The sequence below is a fragment of the Miscanthus floridulus genome, chromosome 5 (genome assembly GCF_019320115.1).
Source record: "Miscanthus floridulus cultivar M001 chromosome 5, ASM1932011v1, whole genome shotgun sequence".
In the NCBI taxonomy this organism is placed as follows: domain Eukaryota; kingdom Viridiplantae; phylum Streptophyta; class Magnoliopsida; order Poales; family Poaceae; genus Miscanthus; species Miscanthus floridulus.
Genome location: NC_089584.1, coordinates 19,157,922 through 19,184,705, shown reverse-complemented (window position 1 = coordinate 19,184,705; position 26,784 = coordinate 19,157,922). Strand labels below are relative to the sequence as shown.

The 26,784-nt window shown below is 45.5% G+C and overlaps 2 protein-coding genes and 1 pseudogene across 4 annotated transcripts; 2 read left to right on the top strand and 1 right to left on the bottom strand.

Moving 5' to 3' along the window:
• The first annotated feature begins 1,007 nt into the window (after nucleotides 1–1,007).
• Nucleotides 1,008–25,376, top strand: LOC136449618 (PR5-like receptor kinase; annotated as a pseudogene).
• On the bottom strand, nucleotides 1,343–9,626 carry LOC136449613 (uncharacterized). Of its 3 annotated transcripts, none has more exons than XM_066449714.1 (3): nucleotides 7,390–9,626; nucleotides 5,709–7,288; nucleotides 1,343–4,847 (listed from the first exon to the last, which is right to left on the bottom strand). In XM_066449714.1, the coding sequence occupies exons 1-3, from the start codon at nucleotides 8,281–8,283 to the stop codon at nucleotides 4,646–4,648; spliced, it is 2,676 nt and encodes an 891-aa protein (XP_066305811.1). In that variant the 5' UTR covers nucleotides 8,284–9,626; the 3' UTR covers nucleotides 1,343–4,645. The 3 variants fall into 3 exon arrangements, with proteins under 3 accessions (XP_066305811.1, XP_066305812.1, XP_066305813.1); XM_066449715.1 differs by having other exon boundaries at nucleotides 1,343–4,841; XM_066449716.1 differs by having other exon boundaries at nucleotides 1,343–4,853; nucleotides 6,147–7,288; nucleotides 7,390–9,625.
• LOC136451169 (COP1-interactive protein 1-like) lies at nucleotides 15,613–17,131 on the top strand. The gene is made up of 5 exons (XM_066451926.1): nucleotides 15,613–15,725; nucleotides 15,809–16,202; nucleotides 16,287–16,509; nucleotides 16,587–16,672; nucleotides 16,748–17,131. Exons 1-5 carry the CDS (start codon nucleotides 15,613–15,615, stop codon nucleotides 17,129–17,131), a joined length of 1,200 nt encoding a protein of 399 aa, XP_066308023.1.
• Nucleotides 25,377–26,784: the final 1,408 nt, after the last annotated feature.

Below are 26,784 nucleotides of genomic sequence, written 5' to 3'. Positions count from 1 at the left end.
ATTTTTTTAACCTGTACGAACCGGGCATAGACAAAATGGTCAAATTGACAGAAACTTGTTCAGAGCGCGTTCAGGCGTGAGACGGATGAGTCAAGGTGGGGGGAGACGAAGGTGGTGGTGCTATCATGGCCGAGGCAGAGGCGAGGCGAGGCGGCGGCAGTGCATATGTTGGTGCGCAAAGGCGCTGGGAGGGTCCAGGGTCGAATGGATAAAAATGGGAGAGAAAGAGAAGAAAAGAGAATTAAGAGGCGCAAAAAAAGGAAGAAAAAGAGAAAAAAAGTAATGATATTATAAATATTATCCTTTTATCTATTTTAAACAATAGAAGAAACCGTTTCATTGAACATTTTCCAATGAGATAAATTTGAGAAAAAATATTTCTCCAAAAAAGCTGCAGCCAAAGCCATTTTTGAGAAGGTACCTAGAGCCCTACTAAACACAAGTACACAACATTTGTTGTGTGCTGAAAGATGTTCTACAAATGCAGTGGTCAAGAAATAGTCAGACAATCCCGTACAAGTCCACTAAGTCATTGTCCTTCACCTATTTCCGTGGAACTCGTCGCTCTTTAACTCTTCCTTCCTCTGTAGTGCAATCATAGAAACCGTGTTACACTTACACACACACAAAAAAAAACCACGCTCCCATGGCTCCAAGCTTGTTGCTCTTCTTCATCTCCCACTCATGATCTCCCATCATCGATTCTGAATCACCTTCACCACTTGTGAATTGTGATGCTCCCATGGCTGTGGCTCCGTCCTTGTCGTGGCTCTCCCTCGTCTCCTCGCTCTGGACGGCATGGGCGTGGTGGTCGGTGCCTGTGATGCTCGCGACGGCGGCACCGACGACGGCAGCGGACCGGCAAGGAGGAGAGCTCTGCTCGCCCGCGCTATGCGGCGGCATGAACATCTCCTTCCCGTTCGGGATCGTCGCCGATCACGCAACGGAGACCAACTGTGGGATGATCGGGTTCCATTTCCAGGTTCTCTGCTCTAACAACACCCCATACTTCGGGCCGAGTACATATTCGCCACGGATTCTCGACATCGTCTACGACAAATCCTCCGTGCTCATCGCCGATCTCCACAAGCTTGAAGACTTCCATAGCTCCGCCTCCAAGCCCTGCCACTCCCCGCCGAACAACAGCTCCACCTTCTTGATCAGCCCAGTTAACCAGAACATGATCTTCTACGACTGCGTGGAGCCGCCGACGCAGGCAGAGCCGCGGGCTTGTGGACACGGCATGCGGGAACAAGACGTTGGTTGGCATCACCAAGGGTCCCGATGTGTCCGGCAGCTACTTCCTGGAGGGTTGCACCGCTACCGTCGTGCCGATGCTTGCGAGGTCCGGCGAGGTGAACCCAGCAAACTACATGGAGCTCATCAGTGAGGGATTCCTCTTGACATGGCAATTGTCGCCGTCACCGTTGTCACCACGGGCAGGTAAGTTTATATTTGGAACAATAGCATAGAGAGAATTGCATTCGTTGTGCACTGGGTAGCGAGGCGCCAGACCGTCACACCTAACACCACACACACCACAAGAACATGAGCCTCCTCAGGATAGATCGAAAAGCACCGACCTGGCAACACAAACCACCAAGCAGCTTGTTTATCCACTGATTTGACAGGGGCATAGCGAAACGCCTGTTGTCGTTCCCAACCGCGGTGGCCGGTACTCCCTCCGTGTCCATAAATAAAGTCGTTTCAGACATCGACACGGTCTCAAAAACAACTTTGACCACTATTTTTTGCTATAAAATATTTATAAACTATAGTCAACATATACTTTTATAAAACTACATTTCGAGATGAATCTACTTACATCACTTTCATATCTTTAAACTCAACTAAAAAGAATTTATTTGTAGTTAAAGTTTAAAATATTTGACTTGATAACCTCAAAACGACTTTCTTTAGGAATGTAGAGGGAGCAGGCGTTTAGTCTAGCTGCCGCCACTTCACTGTCCGGAGTCGGCAGCACAGAAGTTAATGAGATATCATGCTATACTCGTATTAAAGAAATTCAGAAAGAGAGAGAAAAGAAAACGAGACTAATCAAACACTTGGAGGGCACGTGGAGCCGTGGACCGTCGACCTGTCAAAGTTGTCATCATCAATTCATCATAAGATCCCTGATCCGTCCCGTCCGGCCGTCCCTCGTTCCATTCCCTTCCTTGTTCACTGTCCGGGTCCGGAGGTGAGAGGTCCCTCACTACCTGACCGAACTCTGAAATCCAAGCCACTCTGCTGCTGACACCCGCTCCATCCCCAATCCGCTATGCAACCACTCCTCCTGCTACTCGCTTCCTTCCTCCTCCCGCTGCAGGGGGCCAGCGCGGCAGAGTCGTCTGGCTGCTGGCCCAAGACATGCGGGGACCTCAACATCACCTACCCGTTCTGGCTTGAGGAGCCCGGCAAGCCACCTTACGGACCGCCGTCCTTCCAGCTCAAATGCAACAACAACCGCACGTTCTTGACCAAATCCGTGTACCAGGCGTATGAGGTGCTCAGTATCTTCCCCCAACAACTCCTCCTTCCATGTGGTGGACCACAACCTCCCCCTACGCAGCGGCTGCCCAGCGCCAACGATGAACATCTCGCTCTTCTCGCCCGCATTCGTGTTCAGCAAAACCAACAAAGAATTGCTCTTCCTTGGGGTGTGCATGGGGTTACCACCGGTGAATTCGTCGGGGTTTCACAGACTGCCTTGCAACAACCGTGGTGGCTCTTCCTCCGTCCGGCTCGGCGACGGCCGGAATTTCTCAAGCCACAGCATCCAGGGAGGGATTCCGCCAGGCTGCCTCTTCACTGTCGTGCCGTTTCTCGGGTTTCCCGATGGAAATGGCGACGACTACATCACCAGCATGAAGAATGGGCTTCTCGTGGAGTGGAAAGGGGTGCCAGATGATTGCCCAAGTGCATGGCATGGGGCGGGGAATGCAGGTACTACGGTGTGAGACCTAGGGAACGAGGCCCAACACTGTAGCAACCGATCTTTAGTACATATCGAAAGTTGAAGAGCTGAACCAAGTTAAAAGCCAGCACTTGGGAGGCTGTTAACTCCGGATCGATCCTTTTGCGCGAAGCGAAAACGAAAGCACAAGAGAGTTAATTAGCAGGTGTGGTTCATTCAACGTGTAGAGTGGGCCTTAGCCGTCTTCCTGGGTCGGGGTGTTACAAATGGTAATCAGATCCAACTCTCACGGTTTTACGGTTGCGTATGGTCTGAAAGCCTAGACATGTTGTGCATGGCTACTGTGAGGGTATGACACTTGGGTCGGAGAACTGGAAATACGAGGACGTCGAATTTCCTAAATGGGGGAGTATGTGAGACCCCGGGGAATGAGGCCCAACACTGTAGTGACCGAACTTTAGTACCACATCAGAAGTTGATGAAGAGCTGAACCAAGTTAAAAGCCTGGACCTGGGAGGCAGTTAACTCTAGATCCATCCTTTTGTGCGAAGCGAGGACGAAAGCGCTAGAGAGTTAATTAGCAGATGTGATTCATTCAACGTATAGAGTGCCGTCTTTCCGAGTCGGGCGATACATATGGCGACAACGGCACAAAGTTCGCCTGTGATTGCTCCGGTGACAAGTGCGGTGAGTTAAGGAAATTTAAAACGCACATCAATTTCACCTAGTTTTTTTTTGGTTGGAAGTAGCATTAGTTTGCTATCTGGAAGTAGAAGTAAAGTTGGCCTACGCCAAATTCTAAGAGATGGCAGAACACTCAAAACACACATTTTTTTTAAGAATAGGAGGCCGAAAAATATATGGAGATCAAGCTAAAGTAACAACGTTTTGCTTTATACTCCGCACTCATTTTATTTGTGAATTCTTATTAGATCATGTATTGAAAACTAGGCAAGTGGCGTAGTACTAGTAACGGATTCAAATATCAATTCCATGGTATCTGTTTGGTTGGCAATTATGGTCCTACTAGTGACATATAGTCGCTATCAAGAATAATTGAACACGTCGCCTTTGTTACAGTTAAGAAGAATCGATTTCGTCATTATTCCAGTCTTCAACCTATCCAAACCAGCGGCCTATATACACTCATATAAACATACCATACACCAATCAACTTTAGACAGTAGCATATAGTACAGGTCAGCACAAGGGAGTTGCATGTTTCAAATTTCATATGCAAAATATTGAATCGTTTAATATCATTCCTTCCTTTTACAAAAACAATCATTATACCACTACTTATTTAATTGGGGCTATTGCGTTCTTGCCCCAATTTTGACGTCCAATTGTGATTTTACCCCTGTTTCTGTCATCGTTGTGATTTTACCCCTATTATTTGAAAACGAAGCTTAAGTATACCCCTACTCTGGTAACAGCAAGTAACGGTGTTAAATGGGCTCAGTAAGGACAAGTTTGCCCATGCGAAATTGCCCCTACTTATCTGAATACATTGTGATTTTACCCCTGTTTTCTAAAAAATTTGACAGCATAATTACACAACTTGTTACCTATGATTCCACACAACATGCAAATATAGATAGATAATATCACATCAAATAAAAGTGTAGCAAAAGTATCCATACAATACAAAGCCTCATCCAACATACAAGTCCAACAAAAGCGGTAGCTAATAGTGAGATATTACATGTTCAGTGTCATACATCACATTCATGCATCTATTCCCAACAGTGCACCCAACCTCCCTCCTCTTCCTCTTCCTCTTCCTCTTCCTCTTCCTTCTGTTCCAGCCCCTTCTGCTCCTTCTGTTCCAGGTCCTACACTTGCACTTCCTCTTCCTCTTCCTCTTCCCCTTCTCCTTCCCCTTCCCCTTCCCCTTCCCCTTGCACTTGCACTTGCACTTGCACTTGCACTTGCACTTCACATGAATGGAGAAAAATGGTTCAGTAAACAAGTTGACTAAATAAGCATTTTTTTCAAACAATAATAACTTTGTAATAGAAATTCTCTACTATGAAACTTTGTAAAACACTGAAACATCAAAACAAGCACAAGTTACAAATGACACATAAACAACCTAAAGATATGACAAGGTAAACCATCAACACTTAGAGCACTGAATGATCACTTCAAAACAATCATAGGCACTGAAGGTAGCTCGGTGTGGCAATTTGACTGTCAGGCCTTGTATCAAGGCAGTCCAGCGGCAACTGAGGACCAGGGCCAGACGGGTTTGGCCCAAGCTTCTATCTTGCAGCCTGGGAAACGGTCAAGAATAGCATCATGTGCTTCATGGATGCCTTTCACAGAGAAGAAGTGCAACTGGAAAGGGTGAACAGATCATACATGGTATTGTTGCCAAAAAAGCCTGGATTGCTAGCCCTGATCATACCTGACTACAAGGCTGCAGTCACAAATCAAGAAGCTTGTTGATCTAGACCAGACTGGATTCATCCAAGGTCGATCCACACTGCTCGATCAGTTTGCAAACGCCACTGGACAGCAAATCAACTATAACAAGAGTACAGCTGTGCCCATTCACATGGATGAAGAGACTGCTGGCTCTACTGCTATGCAAACAAGGCCGACTAACCATCAACATTTAAGCTGGGCTGGTTTTAGTTGGTACTTCTATTATTGATTTAAATTCAAGAAATACTTGCAATTGAATAAAAATCTACAGCTGTAATGATCTTTTGAGTAGTCATTTAAATATGACAAGCAACAGACACTAATGAAATCCTCTTTTGAAATACAAATGAGCATGACTCACATTGTTTGTGAAGATGGTTCATTTTGAGAAGATGAGCGATTTCTCTTTTGACTAGCAGTTGGACCTCCTTGGCAATGCTTCGCTATATGGCCTAGTTCATTACATTCAGAACATGGTCTCCTTTTCTTACTGGTGGTGGCCTCATCATAGGACTTGATCCTAGAATTTCTTGGTCTTCCTGGTTTCCTTCTCAGTTTAGGCTTCTTGATTTTATAGGCCAAATCAACATGTGGCCAATTATCCTTGGATGTCATTGGATTGAAAGAACATGCATATGCCTTTTTTAACCGATCAACAGAGAAGTATTCATGCACAAAGTCATCCATTCGTACCTCTCTACTAATCTTAGAAATGAAAGCTAAAGCATGGGTGCAGGGCTGTCCAGTTACTTGCCAAGCCCTACAACTACATGTTTTTTGTCCTAAGTTGATTGCGTACCTGAATCTGTTCACAGTTACTTCAGCTGTTCCAGCCCCACATATCAATACCTCATGGCCCTTGATACTCTTGGCTTTAGCATTTAGAGCATTGGTCACAGCTGGAATGATTGTGCCTGACATTTTACTAGCAAGCTTGGCTCTCAAAACAAATTTCTCAATGATCATTTGTCTTATCTTGTCATGCATATCCACAATTTGAAAATTCTTGGTTTTGGATACCCAATTGTTAAAGCTTTCAGAGAGGTTGTTGTTGATGTAATCTACCTTGCATTCTTCCCCAAATTTGCTTCTACTCCACACAAATGGATGGTTGTCATCCAACCAGGATAGTGCACTAGGATCCTTCTCCTCTATGTTTCGCATGAAGTACTTGAACTTGTCATTTGTGAAGCTCTTGGCAGCTGCCCACATATTCTTACCATAAAGCTCACCACTGTACCCATTCTTCTTCATGTTCTTCCACAAGTGCCTCATGCATTCTCTATGTTCCACTCCTGGGTACACATCATGTACAGCCACCTCAAGTCCTTTGCCCGCATCTGTACTAATGACCAAGCCTGTAGGAGTACCAATAGCCTTCTTTAAGTTTGTCACAAACCAAGTCCAACTTTCTTTAGACTCGGTCTCAATCACACCATAAGCCACTGGAAATAAGCAGTTTTGACCATCCACTGCAACAGCTGCTGCTAACTGACCCCTTCCCCTTCCAGTCAAGTGTGTGGCATCCATGGCAATGTAAGGCCTACATCCTTGCAAGAACCCATCAATGCATGGTTTAAGAGCAACAAAGAACCTACTGAAACACAAATCACCATTGTCATCTTCTTCAGTGTCTATGTCAACTATGCTGCCAGGTACTACTTTTAGAAGCTCAGCTTGATAAGTTGGTAGCAAGTTATAGCTATCATTCCACTTCCCATATATGATGTCCATTGCCCTTAGCTTGCCTCTGAAAACTCTATCGTATGGAACTTCTATCGAGTACTTCTTCTTGAGCCTATCTTGCAACTCCTTTGGTGTCATTTCAGGGTCTTCCCGCAGTAAATCGACAACTCTTTTAGCTACCCATTTATTGGAGGCCATTGTTTCACCACAATTGTTGAATGAACCACAAGTATGCTTTGGACCACTAGTCTTAACCTGCAACAAAAAACAGCAAGAAAAGAACCATTTTATTAGTAAATTGCTACACACTAATACTTCTTACTTGATGCTGAATGTTACAAAATTTTTGAAATCACCTTGCACCCAATGTACTTTTTACTTGTAGATGCAAAAAACTTCCAGTTGCAACCCTGATTTGCTCTCTTGCATATGGCTCTAAATCTGCTCTTGTCCTTTTTCACAATATCAAAAGCATGATCATTCAAGATGGCATGATGTGTAACTGCAGATTTGCACTGATCCACGTCTGGAAACACCACATTTACATCAATACATGGATTATCAACATCGTATGAGAAGGGTGGAGGGTCATATTCATCATCATCATCAACAACTGGTTCATCGGGATTAAACTCAGGGTCAGAGCAATCATCACAAGAATCAGAGGATGCAGCCAAGTCACTATCATAGCTGCTATCACTTGCTGCCACAAGTGAATCAGTGTCAGAATATATGCCCTCCTCATCAACTCCTACACCCTCATCATGATGTGCACCTTTTGCTTTGGATTTGGTGGCTCTCTCTTTTTTGGTGGCTCTCTCTTTTTTGTTTGTGGATGTGGCTCTCTCAACAGTGTTTGTCTCATTGGTGGGCACTCTATTCCTTACAGAAGGGTGGCACCTACGTTTTGTTGGTGAAAATTGCAATGGACCCTCAAAATCATTAATTTGGGCATTAATGTACACCTTTCCCTTCTCTTTATTGAGTTCAAACCACTCAAGCAACTGCTCATCAGTTTTAATCTCAATAGAAGGTCCTCTAGAAATTTCATCCAATGCACGCCACAAACTTATGTACTGTTTTGAACCCCACATGTAGTGCTCAGCTATGAAATTAACTAGCTGCAGTAGGTCAAAGCTATGCATGTCAACAACTTGAGTAGGCAAGGTTCTACCCTGTTGCCATGATTTTGGTCCCTCATCAGGCAAACTGAAAAATGACAGAACTCTAACAACAAGACTCATATCCATGCGATTTGGCCTACAAATCACATCACCGAATACACAGTTAGCTAAATCGCTCTACAGACGGAAACTTATTCTTCCTACAGATTGATACTAATTTTCCTAAAAACCAAATCACATGAGCTCTAAATCTTACCTAGTCTCTTCACCAACGTCGCATAAATCCATTTCGCCGGGCTCGCTGCTCCTGTCCTCGCGTGGCGTAGCGCCTGGAGGCCTGCCCGCTTGGGGCGCCTGCCGCCCGACCACGCTGCGGCATGCCAGAGTGCCCACGGTCAGGCGCAGGTGCACTCTCAATTTAGTGATTCACACGGCCATACATGCAGTGCATTGCAATGCAGTTGCAGTGCAGTGCAGTGCACGGCTCCGCGTCGTCAAGTCAAGATAGCAGCAAAAACAATAATAAGAATCAGAATTCAGAATGATGGCCCCAAAAGATATGGTTTTTTGCAGGATTAGTTTCTTGACCATTTACTACACGTCCTCTCATGACTGCCTAAACAAGCTTTGCTTTAAATTCCAATCATCCCATCCCGGTCTCTTCTTCCTCCCTCTCCTCTCTGGTCACATCGTGCACACGGATGCCATCTCTCTCGTCTCTCTCTCCATTGGCAGGTTGCAGGCGTATATCACTAGCTAAGCAAGCAATCAAAGCACTACTACTGCCTGTCGCAAGTAAAGAGCTATCGGAGACGACCAGCACAGTGAACTAGCAGCTGCCTACATGCACCAGCTCGTCTTCTTGATCCTCTCCCTCTTCCTCCCCGATGCAACATTCTCCGCACCCGCCGGGTCGTGCAACCGGCAACGCAGCAGCACCACGGTGCCGTACCCTCCAGATCCGAATATGAATACTAATGTTAGGGCTTGGGCGCACGGTTTCGCACAGCAGGAAGAGAAGACCAAGGGGAGGGCGTACCTGGTGATGCTCGTCGCCGGCGAAGGGGCCGAAGTAGCAGTGACGGCCGGCCCAGTCGTCTGTGGATGGGGGGTTGCGCGCTCGCCGCCGCCTGCCGCCTGGCCCCCGTGCCGCGTACTCGCCAAACGGCGCCCCGTGCCGCCCGCCCGCGCGCGCGCTCGCGCACCCACGCGCCAGGTGCCCTGCTGCTGGCCGACGAGAGGGAGAGGGAGAGAGATGCGACGGGAGCTGAAGGCTGCTGGCCGACGGGAGGGAGAGATGGGAATGGGACGGCAGGAAGAGAAGAGTGAATAGCGAGAGAGAGAACGAAGAGATAGGGGCAATTTAGTCTTTTGCCTTTGTGTTTAGATATTTTGATTTTTTTAATTTATTTTTTTCCAAGTGCATTTAACGGTCATCCAAAACAGGGGTAAACGGAGCTTTCATTTCATCAAAGTGAGAGCAAAATCACAATGTTACAAAAAACAGGGGTAAAATTACAATTAGACTCCTGAACAAGGGTAAGAACACAATTTCCCCTATTTAATTTCCATGCTATTTAGGTATCAACGGGAATGGCAGGAATGAGAGAGCACTAATAGGTATGCTTCTTTTGACATTACTTCATACACCGTATCTAACAATCCAAATTTCAGTAGTTATATATAGTTATTTAATGCAATAAGTTAATGTTTAGTCTCAGATATTGGAACCAGGAAGACCTTCGAAGAACTACAATAAAACTTCTTACATATATATATTTTTGCACATAGATACAAAAATGTAAATTTTAAAGAGAGAATTCCTTATTTGACACTGGGAAAATGAGTCGTTCCTTTCTCGGCCCTGAAATTTTCTTCGTTCCCTATTTGACACTTCAACTTTCGTTCCTAATTTGACACTGCCGTCAAATCCGTTAGCTAACGGTGTTAACTGGCCGTTAAAAAGACGTTTTTGCCCCTAGAAAAAAAAAACGGCGAAGCAAATTTGAGAGGAAAAAAAAAACCTGCGCCTTTTTTTTTGTAGCTGGGCGCATGCATCAGAGGCGGGCGCAGGTTTTTTTTCCTCTCAAATTTGCTTCACCGTTTTTTTTCTAGGGGCAAAAATGTCTTTTTAACGGCCAGTTAACACCGTTAGCTAACGGATTTGACGGCAGTGTCAAATTAGGAACGAAAGTTGAAGTGAGTGTCAAATAGGGAACGAAGAAAATTTCAGGGCCAAGAAAGGAACGACTCATTTTCCCAGTGTCAAATAAGGAATTCTCTCAATTTTAAACAAAAACTACATGATTTGGAGCAAAATATGTGATCATTATAATTTATTTTCATATTTACAATATAGACTGTTTATGGCCTCTAAATCTGAACGCTCATATTTAACACCTCATTGTTTTGTGAGAAGAAAATAACATCTACTATAATTTCAGTTTCGATTTCAGTGGCTGCAAGCTTGCTCCTACCATGTATATATGTGTTGGTATGGCATAAGCAAAAACTAAGGTTTTTTCTATGCAAAAAGACCAGCAGCACCACAGAAGAGAACATTGAGGCCCTAATATTATTACATGGGTCACTAGCTCCAAAACGATACAAGTACTCCGAAGTAACAAAGATAACATCTTCCCTTAATAATAAGCTTGGGGAAGGTGGTTATGGCATGGTTTTCAAAGGAAGGCTAGATGATGGTCGTCTAGTTGCAGTGAAGTTCCTGCATGACTCCAAAGGTGACGGTGAGGAGTTTGTGAACGAGGTTACTAGTATTGGCAGGACATCTCACATTAATATTGTTAGCTTATTTGGGTTTTGTTTGGAAGGCTCAAAGAGGGCCCTCATATATGAGTATATGCCAAATGGTTCTTTGGATAAGTATATATACTCCGAGAATCCCAAAGCAATTTTAGGATGGGATAAGCTCTATACCTGAGCAATTGGGATCGCTCGAGGATTGGAATACTTGCACCATAGTTGTAATACACGCATAGTGCATTTCGATATCAAGCCTCAAAATATCCTTTTGGATCATAACTTTCACCCAAAGATTGCTGATTTTGGTTTGGCCAAGTTGTGCCATACCAAGGAGAGCAAGCTTTCTATGACCGGTGCTAGAGGAACACCTGGGTTTATAGCTCCTGAAGTGCATTCTCGAACTTTGGGAGTTGTTTCAGCAAAATCAGATGTTTATAGCTATGGAATGATGTTGCTGGAGATGGTTGGAGGCAGAAAAAAATGTTAAATCAATGGCTCAAGAGTCAAGTGAAAAGTATTTTCCACATTGGATTTATGACCACTTTGGTCAAGACGATGGACTACAGGCATGTGAAGTTACACGTGAGAACAAAGGAAAATCTAGAAAAATGAGTGTGATTGGCCTGTGGTGCATCCAAATATTACCAGTGCATCGCCCTGTCGATGTTTTACCACCGATAGCCTGCCACGGGGGTCCCCGAGGCAGTGTTGTTCGGGCTTCAGCATATGCGGAACTCGACGGTGAACACAAGAGACAAACGATTTATCCTGGTTCAGGCCCTCGATCGTGGATCGAGTAATAGCCCTACGTCCAGTCGGCGTTAGCCTTTGCGTTGGATTGATTGTCAAGTGTTGTGTTATACAATTGTCGTTCTACTTTGTCTAGGAGCCCTGCCCTCCTTTATATAGTCAGGAGGCCAGAGTCCTAGTCGGTTTATAATGAGAGTTACTAGTAGGATGACTGAATAGTACTACTACTAGGATTACAAGGGAAGAATCCTAGTTAGACTAGATCTTCTCTCTCCTTTGTGGGGTATCTTGTGGGTCCCGTATCGACAAGCCCCCGAGCACTTCATGGTTGAGCTCTGAAAGTCTCGTTTTGCTCCTTCAGGTCTTGATGAGTAATAACAAACGTCATCCGAGTGCTTTCTGGAGTGAAACCTTGTAGCGCTTCTTGGGACCTTCGAGTGGTGAGTGCTTTTTTGAAGAAAAAGTACATCCATCTGGTTGTAGCCCCCGAGCCTCTTGCTATTTGGAACAAGGAGCTGGAGGATCTTGTCTTGAAGTTGCTCTGTTTGTTCATTGAAGTTTTATAAAAAAGAACTCGAATATGGCTCGTTCCGGGTTCTTTTTGTCATAATGTCTTGAAGTGGTCTGCGTTGAGGAAGTCTTTTGGTGACGTGCGCTTTTTCGAAGAAAAAGGGCACTCATTGAGTGTAGCCCCCAAGCCTCTTGCTATTTGGAACAAAAAGTTGGAGGGTCTTGAATCTTTATGTTGTTTGAAAATTTATGTTCTGAAGTAGTTCCTAAGAGTTGGGTTATGTCATCATCTGAGTAGTTTTGCAGCATCTTTTCGAAGCAGCCCTTTAGTCTTGGATTAAACCATCATCCGAGTAGTTTCGCAGCATGCAGCCTCCGAGCGTATATCCTTGTTGTTTTGTTCAGGAAGAACTTGGATGCGAGGTCTTGGCGTATTCTTTGATAGTCTGCTGTTGTCAGATGTAGTTGTATGGTGGTGGTTGAGTGTAAATGCCTTTTGTTCACGGGTTGTACTATGCTGGTATATTCTTCCGAATATGCCCGTCTTCGAGTACTGTTCCCTCTCGCCTAAGTCATCCATTATTGAGTCATGTCTTTTCACTGTGTCCTTTGTTAGGCTTATTTCGTTGGTACTCCTAGTCCATGTGCACCGCTCCATTGGACATTCTGTTGAAACCTTCGTGGTCATGAACATGGTAGTTTGTGAAGTAGAGCAGCCCCCGGGCATATTTTGTAGTTCCTTTGCGCCTTGTCATAGTTGGAGGAAGTCTTGTGATAAGGATTAGAGGTAGGCTAATCCCGCGACAGCATTGTGCCAGGATGTACGTGGCGGTAGTTGGAGGAAGTCTTGTGATGTGGGCTTCGTTCCTTCATCTGGCAGTTCTGGGTTAATCCTCATCGCCTATCTTGAGACTGTCCGGTGCAGATCAACACCATATCCAGCATCACATTGGTCTTGGGTAGACAGATGCCCGCCGGCCTTCTCTGCTCCATGTTGCCTTGCCATGCTGCCGATTTCCGCCTTGGATGCACTGCGTCCATCCTTTGAAGAAAATAGTGTAGCTGATGGCGGTTTGTCCTTCCGAGTAGCAATTTGGGACACGTAGTCGTTCCAGAGCCTAGCCGTGTCTGTGTTCCTCTTTGCTACTTTGCTTTTCGTGGTACCGAGTTCGTTGAGTCTTGTAAGATTTGTAATCTTCTATTTTTGAAGCTGCTTGTAATGGAACGAATCTTGTCTTCTGAGTTGTCTTTTACTTTTCTGCTGTGATCCCTGTCGTTCATGAGATTACCGAGTTCTTTCTTAAATAACCGGGTTCCTTTGTTCCTTGTGAGGTAGCCCTTTCTTTCTTCTTGGTTTGATGAGTTATTCTTGTAGCGATCTGATAACCCTGCCATGGCGCTGGACGGATAAGTTTGAAATCTGCCCGTTGGTTTGTACCGTTGTGTGGATTTGTGCCCTCCGTCATTTTAGCTGCGTCGGTAAATGGACCGTTGCGTTCTCACACTGTGTTTTAGCGGGCTTTGTGGGCTGTTTTTATTACTGAAAAATCTATTTAAAGACCTTTTATCTTCCTTTCCTTTGCTGCCTAGCTCTTGCCTTTAAACCCTAGCTTTCAGAAACCCACCGCCGTCATCGTCGCTGTCACCCGAGCACCATCGTCCTAGCTTCATCTTCCCTAGTGCCTTTTTGCTTCCGCCAGTTCATGGGAAAGAAGAAAACCGCAAGCAAGTCCCAGGCGACCTTCGTGGACGAGGAGTCATCCCTTTCTTTGATCGAAAACCAAGAGTTCGTGGCCATGAGGGCTGCTCAGAAGGTTTGGCTGGCTCCAACAACAAGCGAAGATCAGCTGCGCGAGCTCGTCAGCGACGGCTTATCCAAAGCAAAGTCATCGCTGAATGGAGAGTTCCGGGCGAGCATCGGATTCCAGCTCCGGGTCTTGGTGAGATTGTCCTCTTCGTTTCCTTTGTCCGCGCTGGACTTTGCCTTCCTGCTTCCGCCTCCCTTCATCAGTTTCTTGGTTATTTTGGGGTTAGTCTAAACCATCTAACCCCTAATGCCGTTCTCTATCTTTCTGTTTTCGTTCATCTTTGTGAAGCTTTCCTTAGAATCCCTCCTTCTCTATCTCTTTTTCGCTTTTTCTTTCGTCTGAAACCTCAACCCCGCCGCGAAGAAACCAGCGTTCTTGGCGGTTGTGGGATTAAGTTTTGCCAGGGTCTCAAGATTAAGTTTTTTGACTATGACCTGGTCGATTCTGTAAAAGATTGGCGTGCTGAGTGGTTTTACGCTGCCAATTTGATCCCTTCCCTTGTCGTCCACTCTGGATCTGGTCCTGTGGTGAATGATCGATGGGAGAAGAAACTTGAGTCACCTACTGAGATTCAAGTGATCCAGCCACTCCTTGATAGGATTAGTATGCTAAAACAGCAGGGTTTGACCGGCTTCGGTATTGTTTCGAGCTTTCTTCGTCGCCGAGTTCAGCCTTTGAAAGAGCGGGAGCACCTTGGCTTCGAGTATTCTGGGGCTGAGGATCCTTCACGCATGGTCCCAGCTCTTGAGCTGACCAGTGAGGAGGTACTCGAGCGTCTCCAGAAGATGCTGAAAGGAGTGAGCGTCATTCCTCCTGCTGTCTCCGAGTTCTCTGCCAAAAACTCGTCCCCAGCTGTGAGTTGTCTATCTCTTTGTTTGGGTACTTTATGTACTCTTGCTACATCCATTTTTGCTTAGCTTTTCTTTGTCTTGGTGTTTTATCCTTTTTCGCAGGAGCTTGGGCGGAACTTTGTCGACCCGATCCCTCTTGATGTTCTCCCCGCCATGGCGGAGACTGGGGATAAACTTGCTGGAACCTCTGCAACTAGTAAGTCCCAAACCTCTACAACCCTTCCTAGGGTTTCTTCCAGATTTGTTGATGTATATGAAGAATATGTTCCTCATCTAGTCCCTCGCGGTCCTCACAGTGTCCCGAAGAGGGGGCGAACGGATGGGTCTTCATCTGGCCTGCCTGTCTCCAAGAAGCCTCGCAAACCAAGTACTCCCTTAGGTACTCCAGTTGTTGCTAGCATGCTCTTAGGTGAGCACATTTAATACTCTTTGTTCCTTTGTTTTCCTGTTTCTCTTGAACCGAGTATTTTTTATTCTTTTTTCAGCAGGTGCTCTAGTTTTCTTGGCTGAGGGAGAGGAGGATGATGAAGTACCCCTCATCATGCGGCGGTGAGTTGTTTTTCATATTCCTATTGCATTGAATTTCTCTTCTTTGCCTTGACTTTTAGTCTTGAACTTTTTGAAGTAATCGAACGTCGGGTATGAGTTCTTCTGAGGCTCCCGCGCTGACTTCTTCTGAAGCTCCGGTGTCGAGTTCTTTAGTAGCCTCGGTACCTAGCTCCGCCGCTCCTCTAGTGCAGAGTTCTTCTGTGGCTCCAGCCCCGGCTTCTTCCATGGCTCCTTTATCTGCTATCCCGCTCCCGTTGTCGGGTGGCGGGGATGTTTTCGCCGTCGTGGTTCCCCCTACGAGGCCTTCTTTTGGCTTTGTGAAGAAGAAAGTGGTTGGGTGAGTAGATTCTGGCTTCATCTTTTTTGCTTCTGTCTTCCTTCTTCTGGTTCTCATCGGTGCTTCCTTTTATCAATTTTTAGTGTTTCGTCTTCTCTCGTTTCTTCATCGACTTCTTCTCAGCCTTCCACCGTGCCATCGAGTTCTGAGCCTCAGGACTCACAACATACTGTTGATGAAGTTGCTGCGGGGGCTTCGGAGCTACCTGGCGAAGTTGCGAACTTGGCCGCCCCGGAGGTGACTGTAGCCGTCGTGTCGGGTCCTTCTGAGGGATTGGCTCCGGCTTCCCTGGAGGTTGCTTTGGTCGTTCCTTCTTTGCCCCAGCCGGCCTGTCCTTCCCCTTCTCTTGCTTCCGGCGGTCCCTCTTTTACCGGTGACGTGGTGCAACAGTTCGATGCCACCCATCGGCTATCGGAGCTGACCGTAGCCTGGGGGAGCTTGTCGACCCTTGCGACTTCTTTTGGTGAAAAGCTCCAGGTAAGTTTTACTGCCACTCCTCCTTTGCATGCTCGTTTTTCTTCTGTCCTTATGCCTTGTTTCTCTTTGTCTCTTTTTGCTCAGTCTTTCTCTCGTGATCATTCTGGCTTCTTTTTCTCATCTAAAAATGAGAGAAAGTTGTCTTCTGAGGTGAACGCTCTGAAAGCCGATCTTGACCTCCTCCGAGCTGAGTTGGAGACAGAGCGTCAAATGCACCAAAAGGAGGAGAAGACCCTTCGTGCCCGGGTAGTAGAGACGGAGAAGCAGAGAGATGCCGCGGTGGAGTCTGCGAAGAATGAATGCAAAGGTGCCGTGGGTTCTGCTGGTTTCTTCTTGTATTTTGACTTCTTTTTTCGCTGACTTGTTCTTCGGTGTCTTGTCTAGTTCTCCGAGTTGAAAAGCAGAAGCTCTCGGAGAGTATCGATGAAATGAAGGCTCTTGTCCGCTCTAGTCATAACAAGGCTGAGGAGGTAATTACTCATGCTGAGGAAGAACTCGCCCTTGCTAAGCTGATTAGGTGTGGAGCTGACAGAGATCTTGTGCAGGCCCAAAAAACTATTGAAGGCTTGTCCGGGAAGCTAGCGACGGCTACTGAAAATTGGAACATTTTGTGGAAATCTTTTCATTCAGTAGCTGATGTTCTCCGGACTCCAGTGGATGACGGGCAATCTTGGGCGCAGTTCATTCCCCGGATTCCGACTCATTTCCAAGAGTTCGTGAAGAAGTGTGCTCAAGTATATACCAAGAATGTGCTGGCCCAGGTTCGGGTCCTTGCTCTAGAGGCGCCTCTGTCCAAGATAGCAGAGGAAGCTGATAGCCAAGAATACCTTGATGCCGTCGAGAGGATGGAGCCTGAGGCCGAAGGTTTAGCCAATAGGGTTGTAGACAGTCTAAATATTGATATTTCCCTTCCTGATGACAATGCCTGATCCAATTGACCAGCCTCTTGTAATATTACACTCCTCTTTAAATGAAGATTCTTTATTTTCGTTGATGTATTCTTTGCCTGGGTGTGGTCGGAGTTACTTGACTTGCTGAGTACTTTGTCCCATTTTCGTCTCTGCTCTATAAACAACTTCGTGCGTTATCCTGACGAAATCCCTCGATTTGTCATGTACTTTTCTTTTCTTCCTCTTTTGTGATCCGTCGAGTGCTCTGTCCACGCTATGACTTGTTAGATGTAAATCTTTGTGTTGACAACCTTCCATCCGCGCTATGTAAAACGACTCGGCATAGAATGTTGCCTTGACAAACTTCGGCATCCGAATGCTTTCTTGAGTGGCGCTTGTGCTTTTCTGAGGAAAAAGTATTCCTATCTGGATGTAGCCCCCGAGCCTCTTGCTTTTTGGAATGAAGAGCTGGAGGGTCTTTTGAAGCTCAATTTCGGTCGACTAGTTTTAGGTGTTAGCTTTTAGCTACCCTCATCGGTGTGCTCAAGCGTCTTTTCAGCTATTTTGCTCTCAGCCGGGATGCTCAGGTATGTTTTCTGCCATTTTGCTTTTTATTTCGGGTGTTAGCTTTTAGCTACCCTCATCGGCGGGCTCAAGCGTGTTTTCAGCTATTTTGCTCTCGACCGGGATGCTCAGGCATGTTTTTAGCTATTTTGCTTTTTGTTTCGGGTGTTAGCTTTTAGCTACCCTCATCGGCGGGCTCAAGCGTCTTTTCAGCTATTTTGCTCTCGGCCGGGATGCTCAGGCATGTTTTTAGCCATTTTGCTTTTTGTTTCGGGTGTTAGCTTTTAGCTACCCTCATCGGCGGGCTCAAGCGTCTTTTCAGCTATTTTGCTCTCGGCCGGGATGCTCAGGCATGTTTTCAGCCATTTTGCTTTTTGTTTCGGGTGTTAGCTTTTAGCTACCCTCATCGACGGGCTCAAGCGTCTTTTCAGCTATTTTGCTCTCGGCCGGGATGCTCAGGCATGTTTTCAGCCATTTTGCTTTTTGTTTCGGGAAAACAACTCGTTGAAAGTCATGACAAGACATGCTGTGGATGAATATCATCTTTATTGATCATGAATATAGACTAATACATATGTTGTCAAAGAATATTGTCCTTCGTCGATTGTGAACGTTGGTCCCTTGTGGCTTGCATATCTGTTTTTTCTCGAGTTGTTTTTACACGTAGAATCTTCTTAGCTGGCTGATGTGCCATGTATTGCTGACTTCTTTTCCATCTTCGGTTATTAACTTGTATGTGCCTAGTCTGGTGACTTTTGTGACAATGAACGGACCTTCCCATGGACTGAGTAGCTTATGTCGTCCATCAGTCTTTTGTATCCTTCTTAGCACTAAGTCTCCGACTTGTAATGATCAAGGATGGGTACTCTTGTTGTAGTGTCGTCTTAAACCTTGTAGGTATCTGGCTGATTGGAGGGTAGCGTTTATTCTGACTTCTTCTAAGATGTCGAGTTCTAATCTTCTTTTGTGTTCTGCTTCTCCTTCATTGTATTGTTCTATCTTTGGTGATGTCCAGATCAAGTTGGCAGGCAGTACGGCCTCTGACCCGTAAACTAGGAAGAAGGGTGAGTAGCCTATTGCTCTGCTTATTTGAGTTTGTAGCCCCCATACTACTTTCGGTAATTCTTCAATCCATTTGGACCCATAGTCCACTAGTTCTTCGTATAACCTTGGTTTTAATCTGACTAGTATGAGTCCATTAGCCCTTTCTACTTGTCCGTTGGCTTCTGGATGTGCAACAGACGCATAGTCTATACTGAAACCACAGTCTTGTGCCCAGCTTTTGAATTCTATAGCTATGAAGGGGAGCCTAGATCTGTCATGATTCGATTGGGCAAGCCGAAGCGATGCATAATGTCTTGGATGAACTCGACTGCTTTGGTTGCGCTGTATTTCACGAGTGGTTTGTATTCAATCCACTTGGTGAACTTGTCGATTGCTACAAAGATGTACTCAAAGCCGCCTTTTGCTTTCTTCAGGGGTCCTACTAGATCCAGCCCCCAGCAGGAAAAAGGCCAAGCAGGTGGGATGCAGATAAGATTGTGAGCTGGTACATGGGCTTATCTTGCAAACATTTGGCAACCTTTGCATTTTCTGACAAGTTCTTCTGCGTCTTTCAAAGCGGTTGGCCAGTAGAATCCAGTGCGAAATGCTTTGCCAACCAGTGTCCTTGAAGCGGCATGATTTCCATAGCAACCTGAGTGTATTTCGTCTAGGATCTCTTTGCCTTCTTCAAATGAGACACATTTTAGGAGTACTCCTGATGATGCTGCTCTTCTGTAAAGTCTATCTCCTACTAGAACATAGTTTTTGCTTCTGTGAACAACTTGGGTCACTTCTGCTTTATCTGCTGGCAATTTATTTTCTTTGATATAGTCGATGAAAACTTGGCTCCATGAAGTGTTGATTACCAAGATCTGAACGCCTTTAGCCTGAATTTCATGGGTTGTTTCACCGGGTTATTTGATAGAGGGAACTGATAGCTCTTCTATGAATACGCCGGGTGGAACCTTTGCTCTATCTGATCTGAGCTTGGCAAGGACATCTGCTGCAATGTTGGAATCACGCAGGACGTGTAAAATTTCTAATCCTTGGAAATGTTTTTCAAGTTTCCGTATTTTAGCACAGTAAGCACCCATGTTTTCTTTGGTGCAATCCCAATCTTTGTTGACTTGGTTGATGACTACTGCTGAATCATCGTATATGAGTAATCTATTTATTCCAAGGGTAATTGCCACTCATAGCCCATGGATGAGGGCTTCATATTCTGCTTCGTTATTTGTAGCTTGCCATAATATCTAAAGGACGTACTTGAGTTGTTTTCCTTCTGGAGAAATGAGGAGAACGCCTGCACCGGCTCTGCCTAGTTTGAGTGACCCATCAAAGTACATCTTCCAGTGGTCAAGGATTATAACTGATAAAGGCTGTTGAATCTCTGTCCACTCGGCCACAAAATCGGTAAGGGCTTGAGATTTGATTGCTTTCCGTAGGGTGAAATTGATGTTAAGAGCTACGAGTTCGACTGCCCACTTTGATATACGTCCCGTCGCATCTCTGTTGTGTAAGATGTCTCCGAGCGGGAAGTCTGTCACCACTGTGATCTGGTGGCTTTCAAAATAGTGGCAAAGCTTGCATGAAGTGATCAATAGGGCGTAGAGTAGTTTTTGTACATGCGGGTACCACATTTTTTATTCAGATAATACTTCACTGATGTAGTATACGGGTTGTTGTACTTTATACACGCGTTCTTCTTCTTCTCTTTCTACGACTATTGCCGTGCTGACCACAGCAGTAGTCGCTGCAATGTATAGCATCATATCTTCGTCTTTCCTTGGGGGTGTAAGAATTGGTGAGGATGTGAGGTATGCCTTAAGTTTCTTGAAGGCTTCGTCGGCCTCCTTTGTCCACTCAAACTTGTCTGTCATCTTTAGTAGTTTAAAGAAAGGTAACCCCTTTTTGTCGAGTCTTGATATGAAACGGTTGAGGGCTGCCATGCATCCTGTTAGTTTCTGCACATCTTTGATACTTCTAGGTGGGCCCATTTCTGTTATAGCTCGAATTTGCTTGGTGCTGGCTTCAGTCCTGCGCTGACTGGCCTAAAATCCGAGTAGTTGTCCTGAAGGAACTCCGAATACACATTTATTTGGGTTCAACTTCCATCTCCATCTCTTCAAGTTTTCGAATGTTTGCTTTAAATCTTCAATCATAGTGTCTGGGTTCTTTGTTTTCACCACTACATCATCCACGTATGCCTCCACATTTTCACCAATTTGATCCCCAAGGCAAGTTTGGATAGCTCTTTGGTATGTGGCGCCGGCGTTCTTTAGTCCAAACGACATGGTCTTATAACAGTAAGCACCAAATGGAGTAATGAAAGACATCTTGCTCTGGTCTTGTTCTTTTAATGCGATCTGGTGATACCCTGAATAGCAATCAAGAAAGGATAATAGTGCAGACCCTGCTGTTGAGTCGACTATCTGGTCAATACGTGGTAGCCAGAACGGATCTTTTGGGCAATGTTTATTGAGATCTGTGTAGTCGACGCACATGCGCCACTCGTCCGTGTTCTTCTTCTGTACAAGGACCGGGTTTGCTAGCCAGTCTGGATGAAGGATTTCTCTGATGAATCCGGCTACCATCAGTTTTGTGATTTCCTTTTTAATCGCTGCCTTTTTGTCGGGTGAGAATCGTCGTAGCCGTTGCTTTATAGGCTTGGAGCTTTCATTAACATCAATTCCGTGCTCAGCCAACTCTCTTGGGACACCTGGCATGTCGGCCGGCTTCCAAGCGAAGATATCTTTGTTGTCCCGAAGAAAGTTGGTGAGCGCGAGTTCCTATTTTGCCGAGAGGTGAGCACTGATGGTTGCTGTCTTGGAGGTATCGCTAGTACCCAGGTCGATCTGCTTGACGTCGGCTTCTTTTGGTGGCATGATGATGCTGGGCTTTTTAGCCGGTATTTCCAATTCTTCTTAGCCCATCTCTACAGCAACTGTGGCTATTTCTTTTCTACTTTGGTCATCTTGTGCTCTGGCTACAATCTGGATTGCTTGAACATTGCAGTCAAAAGCGTGTTTCAAGTCACTTCAAAGGAAAAGTACTCCATTAGGTCCTGGCATCTTGAGCAGCAAATACGGGTAATGCGGTATCGCCATGAATTTTGCTAGTGCCGGTCGTCCGAGAATTGCGTGGTATGATGACTCAAAGTCCGCCACCTCAAATTTGATGAATTCCATACAGTAGTTTGAGGGTGTTCCAAAAGTGACTGGTAGAGTAATTTGTCCGAGCGGCATGGCTGCTTTGCCAGGTACTATTCCATAAAAAGGTGTGCTTGTTGGTGTGATCATCCCAGCGAGTTGTAGTCCCATCTTCCTTAGTGTTTCTGAAAAGATGATGTTGAGTCCGGCTCCCCCGTCGATTAATACTTTGGTGACAGTCATACCAGCAATAGTTGGATCTAGAACCAGTGGATAATGGCCTACGTTTCCCACGCTAGTCCATTGGTCTTCTCTGGTAAATTGGATAGGATATTGTGACCAATTGAGATATCTTGGTGTAGCCGGTTCTGCTGTCATGATAGTCCGTAGTGCTAGTTTTTCTTGATGTTTGCTTCTGCAATCTGGAGCCCCTGAGAAGATCACTGCTACCATTCCCCTGGGTTTTTGGAATCCTTTGTCCTCGTGGTTGTTTTCATCTTTTTTCTGATTGTCCTCTTTGGTGTTCTCCTTACTATCTTTTCTTATGTATCGATAATTGAAAGTGTAGCAATTTCCGATGGTGTGTCTCCCATTGGGGTGCAATGGGCATCGTATGCTTTCAATGTCATCATATCTTCTGGGTTTGGAAAACTTCTTTGATTTATCGGCCATTGCCACAGTATTGTCTGGTCTACGTTTTCTTTCTTGATGTCTGCTATTTCGATGATTTTGCTTGTCCGGGTTGTCCTAGTTGCTTCTATCCGAGAACCTCTCCCGTGTTTTTTCTTCTGCAGTAATCATCTTTTCCACTGTTCGCCTGAATTCCTCATTGTTTCTCGGATTTTCTTTGCAGAAATCTTGAAATTGCCACCCAGCCATAATTCTGTGAGAGAAAGCTTCAATTACTTCTCATTCGGTGATGTCATGCACTTGAGCCCGTAGTTCGCCGAACCGTCGATAGTAATTTCTGAGACTTTTGCCTCCCTTTTGCTTGAGTCCTTTCAATTCTGCATGAGTGATTGGGTGTGTAATGATTCCTGTGAAATTTTCACAAAAAGCTCTTTGCAAGTCCTCCCAATTTCTGATAGATCCTGGATTTAATTTGTCGAACCATTGGAGGGGCATAGCTTCTAGTGCCATGGGAAAGAACAGGGTCTTGATATCGTCGTCTCCTCCGGCTAGTTCAATTGATTGTGAATATATTCTGAGCCATTGCCTTGGTTCAGTTTTGCCATCATACTTAGAGTGGTTAGACGGTTTGAATTTATGAGGTAATCGCACCGATGCAAGCCTGATCGCAAAACAGGGGAATCTATCGTGTGTTCCGGTTTCTTTGAATTCGGATTCGGCACCTCCTTCTGGCCAACTGTTGTTTTGATGGGAATAACTCTGCGAGGCTGTCTGAATAGGTACCCTACTCCTGGTCTTTCTTGGTTGTTCAAATTGGTGGCCTTGATTATGTTCCTTCCTACTTTCTCCGTTATGGCTTCCACCTGGCCCAAGTCTTTCGAAAGCGGACTTCCTTTGATTTTGATCTTCTTGCCTGTGGGTTGTTGATCTAGCGGGTAGTCTCGATCGGGCTCTCTCTTCATGCGTTCTTGGGATCATCGACCGAAGCAAGTCCTAGAGCTGTTCATACTTCTCTCCGTGATATGAAGTTGCCCTGAGTTCTTCTAATGCTTTTCGAATCTTATCGTAAGGCATATTTACCGTGCGTCTTTCTTTGACTTCTTGTTGTGATTTTCTTTTGTCGTATTCAGCCAACTCTGACTCGTATCTGATCCAGGCTTCCCTGCGCTGCCTAGCGTGGTTTTGGCGCCCTTGCTTCAACTTGTTTTTCCTTTCTCTAGCCTGTTTCTGACTCTCGGTTTCTCCATCGTAGCCCTGGGCAAAGGGTGATATGTTGGATTCTGATTCATCTGATGACCTGACATTGGGTGCTTCTGGGGGATTTAATGGTGACCGAGGACGTCGAACCATGAGTACTTCTCGTGTGTGAGCCGTTCTATAATTGGTGTTAGTTTTCATAGAGTTGCTGATGACTTCAGTAGACGCCTCGATGTCACAGATCGAGTCTCCTTCTTGGTAAGGTAGAATAGCTATTGTTGTTGTGCCGACTAGTTGGGTTTCGCTATCTTTAGGAACGGAACCTGGCCAGTGGATGATATAGTCTTGCGATGTTATCGTTAGCACAAGACCCTCCTAGGCTCCTATCAGTGGTATCCCAAGCATTGGATTGAAAGACCTTTCGATCTGTCCCTGATAGGATTTTGCCGTGTTGTCGAGCCCAAATGGAAAAGAACTCGACTTTTTGAAAGAACTCTGAGGGTAATCCGAGTTGTTTTGGGTTGTGCTCTGGAATCCTGACAAAAAAGAACTCGGTTTCTTGAAAGCACTCGAATTAGACTTCACCTTGGACATGGAGCTTGAATTCGAGTCGGATGCGCGTAGCTGTGAAATCTTATTCGAATCAGATATTATGAGCTACGCGAATCTTCTGGTGAGCTGATCCGTCGTAGTTGTCGAAATAGGAAATTCTTCATGACGATCCGGATCTATGAGGAGACGTCTTTGAAGCTTGCCGTAGTTGTTTGCCTCGCAGATCCATGAGCCGAAGATGAAAGTTGATCCCGTCGGGAAAATCATGTTATCGAGGTCCATCGAGCTCTCGGATGCAAAGTCGCCGAAAGCCCCTACCTGGCGCGCCAGCTGTCGATGTTTTACCACCGATAGCCTACCACGGGGGTCCCCAAGGCAGTGTTGTTTGGGCTTCAGCGTATGCGGAACTCGACGGTGAACGCAAGAGACAAATGATTTATCCTGGTTCAGGCCCTCGATCGTGGATCGAGTAATAGCCCTACGTCCAATCGGCGTTAGCCTTTGCGTTGGATTGATTGTCAAGTGTTGTGTTATACAATTGTCGTTCTACTTTGTCCAGGAGCCCTGCCCTCCTTTATATAGTCAGGAGGCCAAAGTCCTAGTCGGTTTATAATGAGAGTTACTAGTAGGATTACTGAATAGTACTACTACTAGGATTACAAGGGAAGAATCCTAGTTAGACTAGATCTTCTCTCTCCTTTGTGGGGTATCCTATGGGTCCCGTATCGACATGCCCTACCATAGGAAAGGTCTTGGAAATGTTTGAGAGAGGTTCAGATGAGCTAGACATGCTACCAAGGCAAAACTTCAGTCAAATATTGTAAGATATTATTTGAGACACATATATATTTCAACAATCATTCAGTATCATTTACATCAATGTTGATATAACTATATTTTTCATTCTTTTGCAGCAACGATCCAGCTTACAGTTTGAATGCAGAAAGTTCGAGCATGATTAGTGGTACGAAAACAAAAGTTTCTAGTGAAGTGCTAAAGATGAAGGAGATAAGTGTCGTAAATTCAAAATCTTACAATGGTTACCAACTCTATGAAACGGTTACCTAGAAGTGGAATTTGGCATTAAACTTCTGTAGATATCTCTATGACTATGACAGGTTTTTTCTGAAAGGCGGCAAGAGGTTGCCGAATTTATACTAATAGAAGGGGCAGCTGGTCTACTAATAGGATATTTGTTTTGAAACAAAACGCTACTGGTCTACTATGATATCTTTTATTTGAAGTTATAAAGATTAAGGCTTTAAAAGTGGCTGTCTGGATACCAAGCAATGTTAGGCCTTTGTGAGCAAGCTTTTACATTGCTTCTATGATAGAGCCAAAATGGTTCTCTTTTTTTTCTCGAATATGTACGAGTGTGCGTATGATTGTATTAGAAGAAAGCAAGTTTAGATTGCAAGAGTAAGCGACCGAAGGCTGCGCTGAACATAGGGGCTACATTGCTACATAACAACACACGACTCTGGGAGAGGATCTGCCATGGCTAGCGCCTAACGAGGCTTCCAAGGCCTTTTGCTCCGGCCTGAATCCATCGGTCCCCTTCGTCCTTGATGAGCTGCATAAGCTCAGTTGTCGAGGCCGCAGACCCGCGAAAACATCTTGCATTGCGCTCTTTTCACACATGCCAAGACACAAGGGCGAACATAGAGTCCATGCTAGCTAGCTGAAAGTTGTTGCAGCCTGGTCGAAGATGCTTCCACTAGCTAAAAGTTGTTGAGGCGAGCTGTGGAAACGGTCTGTGCAGCACTTGTAGGATGCGGTGCCATACCTCGTGTGAGTAGGAGCATGAAGCGATGATATGATTGATGGTCTCCACCTATTGATTACACAGGTAGCACATTTCCCTTGCCTCAAGCCCGTGTCGCAACCTTCTGTCCCCAGTCTAATGGCGCCACCGAAGGGCCAGCTAAAGGAATTTTTTACCTTAAGGGGCGCCCACGTCTTCCAAACTAGATGATGGCCTTTGAATTTGATTAATCCAGTGTGCAGCATCTTGTATGCAGACTGAGCGGAATATGCTCCATCTTGAGTCCAGCGCCAGATAAGCTTGTCTGCTTGACTGCTAAAGCGTACGCCGTCGGTTGCCTCCCATATGTGCAGGTATTCGACGATAGTGTCAGCAGACATTCTGCCCGAGATACCCCGAACCCATTGCCTTTGCGTCAATGCTTGCCTGATAGTTAGGGTCGCGCGAGTACGCGTGGGGATCAGTTGGTAGAGGCATGGAGCCACTTCCTTCAGCGGCGTTCCATTGAGCTAGCAGTCTTCCCAGAAGAGAGTCATGTGGCCATCTCCGATCTCCATGAACATGGCTGAAGAACGCCTGAACTTGTGGCGCGGTCTTGATTGGCAGCTGGCTCCAAGCCTGGTCCACATCAGTCTTTTGCAACCATAGCCATCTGGTCTAGAGTGCATATCCAGTTAACTTGAGGTCGCTAGCACCAAGCCCTCCTAGCGTTGTTGGCTTGCAGACAATCGGCCAGGACACCATACATTTCCCTTTCACTGAAGCATCATTGCCTGCCCAAAAGAATTTCC

Excerpts from the sequence above, each read along its gene's own strand:
- LOC136449613 (XM_066449714.1), bottom strand. The coding sequence starts at position 8,283 with ATGGATATGAGTCTTGTTGTTAGAGTTCTGTCATTTTTCAGTTTGCCT. Across the intron at positions 7,289-7,389 it reads AAAAGTACATTGGGTGCAAG|GTTAAGACTAGTGGTCCAAA; the intron begins GTGATTTCAAAA and ends TTTTTGTTGCAG. Across the intron at positions 4,848-5,708 it reads GAACCATCTTCACAAACAAT|TGCAAGTGCAAGTGCAAGTG; the intron begins GTGAGTCATGCT and ends GTGAAGTGCAAG.
- LOC136451169 (XM_066451926.1), top strand. The coding sequence starts at position 15,613 with ATGGCTCCTTTATCTGCTATCCCGCTCCCGTTGTCGGGTGGCGGGGAT. Across the intron at positions 15,726-15,808 it reads GTGAAGAAGAAAGTGGTTGG|TGTTTCGTCTTCTCTCGTTT; the intron begins GTGAGTAGATTC and ends ATCAATTTTTAG. Across the intron at positions 16,510-16,586 it reads TGCGAAGAATGAATGCAAAG|TTCTCCGAGTTGAAAAGCAG; the intron begins GTGCCGTGGGTT and ends TGTCTTGTCTAG.